At 39.9% G+C, this 8,785-nt stretch overlaps 1 protein-coding gene across 1 annotated transcript; it reads right to left on the bottom strand.

The window, feature by feature from the left end:
* Window positions 1-1,683: 1,683 nt before the first annotated feature.
* On the bottom strand, window positions 1,684-8,417 carry LOC115668967 (F-box/LRR-repeat protein 17-like). Its single transcript, XM_056317871.1, has 12 exons — window positions 8,378-8,417; window positions 5,674-6,370; window positions 5,134-5,235; window positions 4,331-4,475; window positions 4,029-4,213; window positions 3,685-3,789; window positions 3,318-3,415; window positions 2,954-3,174; window positions 2,801-2,867; window positions 2,591-2,676; window positions 2,117-2,215; window positions 1,684-1,822 (listed from the first exon to the last, which is right to left on the bottom strand). The coding sequence occupies exons 1-12, from the start codon at window positions 8,415-8,417 to the stop codon at window positions 1,763-1,765; spliced, it is 1,905 nt and encodes a 634-aa protein (XP_056173846.1). The 3' UTR covers window positions 1,684-1,762.
* Window positions 8,418-8,785: the final 368 nt, after the last annotated feature.

Here is an 8,785-nt window from a genome sequence, read left to right as displayed (position 1 = left end):
GAAGCAAGAACTACGCAATCAGGCGAATGAGAGGCTCATTGGAACAAAGGAATTTGGTGCAAGTCACCGAAGAAAAGGAGGTGGGACAACAACAACCAAAGAGAAGAACTCTTTTATCTCTCGCGTATTTTGATCTCTCTCTGTGGGAGCTCCCTTGGATCTTCCTTCCTTTGCTCTTGTGGTGAGGCGCTCTATTTATAGGCAATGGGGGTCCCTAAAATAGTGGAGATGATAGTGACTTTCACCTATTGTGGCCGTATCTGAATGGAAACCTTTTAAAGGCTTTGGAGGCAATTGTGGAAAAAAGATTCTTGAAGAGATCATCTTTCTCTGTATTTGCAAGATTCCTGTCTTCCTTCTCAAAATTGGCTCAATCTCTTTATTCCACCAGCCCATCAATTGCAGTTTTTCCTTAAATCTGCACCGAATTGCTCTCTTCAGCCGCTTGATTCACGGCTGTCTTTCGCTCCAGCGAATATTATTGCATCGACTCATCCAACTTGCTCTTTCTGTCTCTTGATTCTTTATTTACTTTATTTTTTTTCCTTTCGGGCTTCAAAGATCCACCGATTTTACCTTTTAATTGTCACAATTCCCTTTGTCTTCGACCATAAACCGACTTTGCCATTTCGAACCTGCTCATTTCATCATGACCAAGAATCTCTCTTTTCTTTCTTGCCTTTTATACACATTTGTAATTTTGTTCATTCCAAGAAAGCAGATTTCTTCCGATTACGATGAATATGACTAGCTTTTCTTTGCCAGGCACTACAAAAAAAGTTGGTTTGAACGACCAATTTTGCCATGAAAAATTTGGCAAAATTCGTCGCTAAACGAATTTGCGACGGAAAAAAAATTCGTCGTTAATAGACCGTCGCAAAATTTTGCGACGGAAAATTTAAATTTTCGTCGCTAATTTTTTGTCGCAAAATTCGTCGCTAATTATTCATCGCAAAATTCATCGCTAATTTTTTATCGCAAAATTCGTCGCTAATTATTTGTCGCAAAATTCGTTGCTAATTTTTCGTCGCAAAATTCGTCGTTAATTTTTCGTCGCAAATTTGCCACGAAATTCTCTTTTTTTTGGTCAGTAATTTGTGATGAACTGATTCGTGGCAAAATTCGTCGCTAATTTGCCACGAAAAATTTGTACTTTTGCCACGAACATTGTTCTGGAACGAATTTAGCAACGAATTTTTATTAATTCGTCGCAAATTAGCGACGAACTATAAAAATAGCTGCGAATGTGCGGCAAAAGTTTATTACAGGTTGGCCTCCTACTAGTCAAGATAACCATGTGCGTCGTAATCACAATTGGCACAATGCAAACTATATCTAATCCATGGCTGAAACCTGATATATCTACCACAAACTCAGCCTTGCAGAGTTCCTTCTAACCTCTGATATCAAGTATATGAATATTAGCAGCAACAGTTCATGCTCTAATATAAATTCTCAGTAAATTACAGTCTTTCCATGAAACTCCTGATACGAAGACAGTTTGCACAGAAATTACATAGGTTGATAACTTTATTTTAGAATGATGAAGTTATGCTGCTGAAGCTAAGCTCCGGAGTATTTTCTAGTATAGTGACCAGAGGGCCACACAATGCCTAAAGGAATTCTACAAAGCATCAGCAACCGGCAATAATGTTGGGAACCCGCAAGAAGTCAGTCTAGAGGGCCTTGCCTCAGCAGTAATATGACATCAAACAAGTGAAGCTACCACCATGTCAATTGTCAAAACAATCCACATGTATAATCATTCTGCAAGCACATTACACGGCGGCCTCCTTCTCTGCTTCTTATAAACATCAAATTGCTGCTTGGAAAAAAGAGAAGAGTAGAGATGGTCAACATGTGAGGCGATGTTATGATATGATTCCCTATTCTATTTCATAACCAGTAATAGAATGCAAAAACAATGTTTCAAGATACTCCCGTGACATTAATGCTGTTGTCCATCTATTTGCTTGTTATCTAATCAATAATCAGACTGACTGTTGTCAATTCATTTTCCATTTGCTCACATGAAAGAGGAAAGGAGCTGTATCTAAGAAACAGCATTGACATTTACGTTACAACCACTAGAAGATATGTAGGTGAGGGACTTCACCTGTTGGCACAGAAAATGGGGAACCCGAACTCTCTTGGAACCATCAGCCAGACGTTTAAAGGGCAAATGGTTTTCCATGGGAAAAGAATTATTGTTGACCTACAAGTAGATGCAATACAAATGTTAATGAATCTTTGAGATCAAACAATTTATTTATTATATAAATAAATCTTAAGTTACTGTAAGAAGGACAAAGAAAAGTGGGGGATAGAGCAAGGTATAACTTCTCACATACAGGATTCTCAAGACAAGGGTCTCAACAAGAAAGTGCGACATACAGACTTTCGCGTCAGTAGAATATCACATCAAGTTTCCAGCAAGGTTAACATTGTCTATGAGGTAGGTTTGTTCCGCAAATTCAAGTTTTAAAGTGCTTGATGATGTAATCAACAAGCTCGTATAGGTTAGAGAAGCATATTGACAAGCAGCACAAATTGATGTTAATGCTATATTCTGATTAAATTCAGATCGTACTTGGTTTTGAATAACCTCTATTAACAATTCTTGACAACCTGACGCATATACATTCTCTAAACTGGGGCACTGAATTAGCAATCGATCTGAGAATGCAAAGAAAATTAAAGTTAGATTAGGATGCAAATTAGGAAAGCATGTGAGATGCATCAATATCCCATTAATTAAAGTAAGCACTCAATCAAGACCAATACATTTTTTAAAACGTACCAGTGAGCAAATTTTTATAGGCATTGAGATTCAGGTCATTCAACTCTGGGCAGTTCAAATACAGGGCCTGCATTTCAATCAACAAAATAAGAACCACAAGGAACCCATGGTAACAGAATGCAATATACAAATTATAGGATCTGGGAGTCTCACATCTAAGCCACTACAACCCCACAAGCTGAGTTTTTTTAATTTACTGTGCTTTATAATAAGCTTCTGGTGTATGAGGTGAAGATTGCTGTTGGGCCTTTTCTCCATCCCATGGTTGATGGCTTCATCAGAGATGAGGCTTTCATCATTACTATCACATACAGTCATACCACACTCCACGAGTTCAAGAAGAGGCAGCTGAGCTATGGCAAACTGAATTCCACCTGAAATATATAAACAGTTAGTGAACCAAAATAAAATGCAAGAAATGATTTGAATAGATTCACGTTCAGCATGACAAACAATGAACCTATAGTGCTAACTGAAAGGAAATGCCATTTATTTACAGAGTAGTCCAGGAAGTTACTTGAAGAGATGTTAGGACAAAGGGCAAGTAGGAGTCTTAATAATGTTTCAGGAAACACATTGCATATCATCCCGATGCCACTGTCACTAATGCTTGACCTGCATGTAACAATAAATTCATGATTAAAAAAGAAGTGCAATTGTTGGGGCTGATGATTAAATTATATTCCTTCATGCTCTAAGCTTCTATGGTCATTACCAATGCGCCCTATTTGTCACACTATTTGAAACCAAATGTGTTTATATCATGTATGGGAACTTTTGCAAGAGAAAAAAAAAACCATGAATTGACACGATGAAGCTGAATTTTCTATACCACTGTGATATCTCATAAATCAAACAACATAGGACCTCACAGCAGAACATACCCACTGAGATCAAGCAATTCTAAATCCGAAAAGCTTGAAGCTATAGCAGCAACAGATGCATCAGTGATTTCTGATCCAAGCACCAGTGATAGCATCCGCAAACCCCTGTACAATGAAAAAATTTAGCAGTGGTCATCAAAGCTGTATCTAATTAATGATGCTTCAATGCTCTTATGGAAAATTTCGGTCTTTAGTATCTAGGAAGTGAACTTAGGATCTATATGATCACTAGACAGCAAAATGTGTGGAACAAGGACTTACAAAGCTCTAGAGCTTAAAGGAAATAAATGCCTGTTTGAAGCTGTTATCATATGCAACATGCATGACCAAGTTACAGAACACACCTTAAATTAGAAGCTGTAAGAGCTAGTACAACCGCATGAGAAAGCCGAACCGACGCAATGTGAATATTTTGTAAAATTGGACAACTCCTTCCCAGACCATCAACTGTGGCAATCAAATCTGTACAATCATTTCCATTGCGAGAGAATTCCAAGGAGATTTCTCTTAAGTTAGGGCAGTTAAATACCTGTAGGGATGTGAAAATGAGTCAGCATCACTTGTTACATCTATCATAGACAGGACTAAACATGCAAGATACAGAGGAGAGATCCTAGAACATAAAAAAGCAAAGGGATGCAATTACCATCTTTGAGAGGGAGTTTAGATCAGAAAGCCAGAGTGTAGAAAGACTCGATGAGCTGAGAACCAAACCCCCAAGGTTAGAGCAACCTTCCATTTTAAGACACGTTAGGCATCGTTTGTCAGCAACAAAACGACCCAATTCATCTCTGCAGAAGTTTGCACAAGTTAATATGGTAAATGAATAATACATTTCCAAGATTTCTGCGTGCACGAATAAGAAAATGGAGATCAAACTGCCTAGATATTACTAAAAACCATTAAACAGACTATGTAACCTCCTTGCTGGAAACAAACAAGATGTTATTTAAGCTGTAAAATGGATATTTACTTGCAAAACTAAGATGTTACAAGCATGAGCAACCAAGAGTAAGATCTCAACACGTTGATCTCTTAAATAGTTGGTTCAAAAAGCAGCATAAAAAACTGACAGCTTTCCTCTCCTAGTTCCCACTGCTAGTCAAGGACGAAATAATGATGCACACACCACAATTGGAAGAGCCATCACATTTTCTAGTGGCATTCCTAGATCATGGAGACGCAAACAAATTTGTAAATCACAGACAGGTGATCAAAACCTTTACAATTAGAGTAGACTCCGCTAAAGTCTTTCCATTTCGAACAAATGTTGCTTGCAAATTACATGTGCCAGCTTGAAAGTGATATCCATTTGCAACCATTAATTGAGCAGTAATGCAGGGATCTTAGGGTTCTCCACCCCAGAAATGCCTCAATACATATATAACCAAGATCCAAACAAATCTCATATGAAAGACCTAACCCGCAAAAGGGGAACAGAAAGTTTACCCTGTAATCCGGTTGACAGCATTAGAGGATGTTGAGATCTCCACAGACTCCAGATTAGGGCATGAGAACGCAATGCAAGCCAGCATCGTCGCATCTACATCACTGCGAAAGCCAACCAACAGAACAAGAACCGAATCAGTGTCATAAATCCAGAAAAATTTGACGAAGCTCAAGCACATGATCTCGAACTGGAATTAATTGTGAGATCCAATCAGGATCCTCACAACTGATTCACAAGTTCTAGGCCTTCCTTAAAGGGTTAATGTGCGAATCCTGAAACTCCCTGATTCATGAAAGTTTGTCCATAAATGCTGATCAACCAGCATTTCCACTACTCGCAGCATACTTTTCTTTTTGTTAATTTTAAGCTTCAATTCAATTGATCAAACAGTTCACTTGCGGTTATTAGGTCGTGCATCAACTTCGGTCCTAATTGATAACGCCCAGATGAACCTTGTCTCATCAGTGCATCAACATCAACCGATCCGATCCACCTCGCGAAGAAACATCCTAGATCCGAATCCACGACTGATTACTAACCTTTCCATCCACAGAGATAGCCTAACGAGCTCAGGGCACTTGTTCAACACCGATCCGACGAAATAGAGCTGAGCTCTCGAGGGAACCCTGAGCTTCAGATCCTCGGCGGCCCACCATACCCTCCTCGAGGTCTCCCGCCACCCCTTGTACACCCGCGCCACCGCGAGCAGCTCCGCCGGCGGCAACCTCCTCAGGACCTCCCACAAGCACCTGGCGGGCAACCCGCCGGCGTCCGCATCCCCGTCCACGAAATCCCGATCCCGCTCGTCGAGATCCGGCTCCACCTCGTCGATGTCCTCCTCCTCCTCGTCGGCGCGGACGTCGAGGTCGTCGAAGGAGAGCGCGCAGCGGAGGTGCGAGATCGGGTGGTGCGGCAGGAGGGGCGGCGGCGACTGGGGAGGGCGGGCGGCGGAGGAGAGCGCGGACGGCATGACGGTGACGGTGGACGCGGAAGCCGCCAAGGCGGAGGATGCGGCGGCGGCGCTGACGGGCAGCGTGGAGGAGGTGGCGGCGGCGGAGGAGGAGTCGGGGGCGGGGGAGTGGGAGGAGCCGACGTGGCAGGAGTGGCCCTTCTTGGGGAGGCCACAGTGACCGCAGTTGTAGCTGCCGCGCTTCTTGCCGCGCTTGGCGGCGGCGTCGTCGTTGTCGTCGGAGGAGGAGGAGGCGGCGGTGCATGGCGGAGGAGCGGCGGAGGAGGCTAGAGAGAGAGAAAGAAGGAGAGAAGTTAGAGAGAGAGAGTGAGTGAGAGCGAGCGAAGGGGGAGACGATGGCGCGAGAAGGGGAGACGATGGTTTGCGCCTTCGAGTTCCGAAGATTTTTTAATTATTATTATTAAAAAAATAAGAATAAATAATTAATTAGTGTGTTTTTTTCGTCGTGAGAAGAGGGGGAGGAGCGTTGCATGCGGAGAGCGTTGGGATGTGGTGGAATTACGGAAATGGGCACGCGCGCGGGTTCCTGAAAATTTTTGAAAAAAGCAGTAAAAAACTTGCGTTTGTCGTTGCAGTTGCTGTTGTTGTAGTCTGAAAAGGCAGGCGACGAAAAGGGAGAGTAAGATCTAGTCCCTGGACACAGGTTGGATCGTGTTTTAGATATTATTAACTTTCTAAATTCAATTGGGTTTGACAAAAAAAAATTATTAATTGGTTCGAGCCGTCGGAACAGATTCCTTATTTTTTGAAACTTCGAATTTACTCTACATTAGGGGTGAGCATGATTCTAGGTAAAACCTAGAATCGGAGAACCGGACCGGTGGGAACCTGTTCGGTTCCAGGTTCCAAGGCATGCACAGTAGGTTTCAAAATTCAAAAATTCGGGAACCTGTTTCGACGAGTAGGTTCCAAGTTCTAAGTATGTGGAATCTGGAACACATATTTTTTTGTCAATTCTAAATGCACCATAATTTTCATTGAATCATTAATAAAAAGAAAATTATCCACTGCAATAATAACAAGTTGCATATGCAGCTTAATAAAAGATATTGTTCATTCAGTTGCTTGGCTCCCCTGAAAAAGGTTACTCTCTTGAAAAAATATTTTACCTGAATCAAACAATAAAAGTTTTCAATTACATCAATAAGAAAGTCATTATTCACTTAAAACACGTATATATCAAGGAATAAGTTTCAATGTTTAGTGCGAGAAGCACCAAATGAACTTGTTGACATGATTGATTATTGTTCTCCATTCGCAGTTTCATTATCAATAGATACATTTAAGCAATTTGGGTCCTTTTCAATATTATCTTCCAATAAAATATGAGTAAATTGAGTATAATGCATTCATCAACCACAATATTCAATCTTTGAGTAAATTTTCGTAAATTTGTACCAAAAATCAAAGTCGAAAAATTCACGATCATGAGGATTATTCGGGGAAATAAAGTTAATAATTGTTGGAATAAGTTTAGAAGAAGACAGACATGAAGGAAACCTTGCAATGAATGGGTGTGGAAGATGAGGCTAGAGTGAAAAAATTATTTGAAAGGAATGTGAGTAGTTTTGTCTTTTAATATAATATAAAGCAAAAGAAAAAGAAGAAAAAATGCAAGAAATAATCTTAAATTAAAAGTGAGATCCGCAAAGAACAATGTAGTCAGTTCAATGTGATGGAGAATGCCAGAAACCAATTAGAGAGAGAGAGTTTGCGCGTGTCACCGAACAATTTTTCCCTCACATGGCAAGGAAAGTTAAGATGTTGTTATGCGATAGAAGGTTTTCACGTGAGAATGGTATTTGCCTCATATTGAAACCCAAAATCCATTCATCTACTATTTCTTAAGAAAAAATGACTAAAATAGTTTGTTGAATTTCTACAAAAGAAAACTTGTGCATTTTAACTTATCGAAAAGCTATTCTATTACGTCGCAACACGAGAAAAACTCGTATATCATACAATGAAGTACAAATTCACTGTATTGATAGCAAAACCCAATGATATTGCACAACTAAAATACAAAATAATTCTACGAGTTTATATTGAAACTTGTACCTGAAAACTATAAAACAGCAAGTAATTACTATATTCTCGTACATTTTTGGTACAAATAATTATCTGAAAGGATCATCTGCCTTGTAGTATGCACGAGTAAAAGTTATAATGAGGATATGATATAGTTATGACTCCATATCTCGAAGCTTATCATATACTCTCAAGTTCTAACGATTCCATCGATTCCACACATTTCTATGAGTTCTTATGCATACCCTTAGTAGCGGCTCCGATATAATCACGTTCCCAATCCATCCAAACCCTTATAAACTTATAATAGGATTTCAAGCTGCAACCCGACTTTGCGATCTCATTTAAAAAAAATTTGAATCTACCGTTGCTTTTCTAACTTATGTCACTACAAAAAAAGTAGGTTTTAGCGACCAATTTTGCCACGAAAAAAATGGAAAAATTCGTCGTTAAACGAATTTACGACAAAATTTGCGACGAAAAAAATTTCGTCGCCAATTAGGCGTCGCAAAATTTAATTTTTCATCGCTAAATTGCGACATCGCTAAATTGCGACGAAATATATTCGTGGCAAAATTCGTCGTTAATTTTTCGTGGCAAAGTTTGTCCCTAATTTTTCATGGCAAAATTCGTCGCTAATTTGCCACGAATTT

The sequence above is a fragment of the Syzygium oleosum genome, unplaced genomic scaffold (genome assembly GCF_021117445.2).
Source record: "Syzygium oleosum isolate NSW1041296 unplaced genomic scaffold, Sole_v2.1 Sole_v2.01, whole genome shotgun sequence".
NCBI classification, from domain to species: Eukaryota; Viridiplantae; Streptophyta; class Magnoliopsida; order Myrtales; family Myrtaceae; genus Syzygium; species Syzygium oleosum.
The sequence above is the reverse complement of the archived record's forward strand: the minus strand, read 5'-3'. Positions and strand labels throughout refer to the sequence as shown.

Coding starts and splice junctions, on each gene's coding strand:
- LOC115668967 (XM_056317871.1), bottom strand. CDS start 8,417: ATGGATTGGGAACGTGATTATATCGGAGCCGCTACTAAGG. Junction 5,236..5,673: donor CTATCTCTGTGGATGGAAAG/GTTAGTAATCAG, acceptor TGGCTTTCGCAG/TGATGTAGATGCGACGATGC. Junction 2,868..2,953: donor GGGGTTGTAGTGGCTTAGAT/GTGAGACTCCCA, acceptor ATTGAAATGCAG/GCCCTGTATTTGAACTGCCC.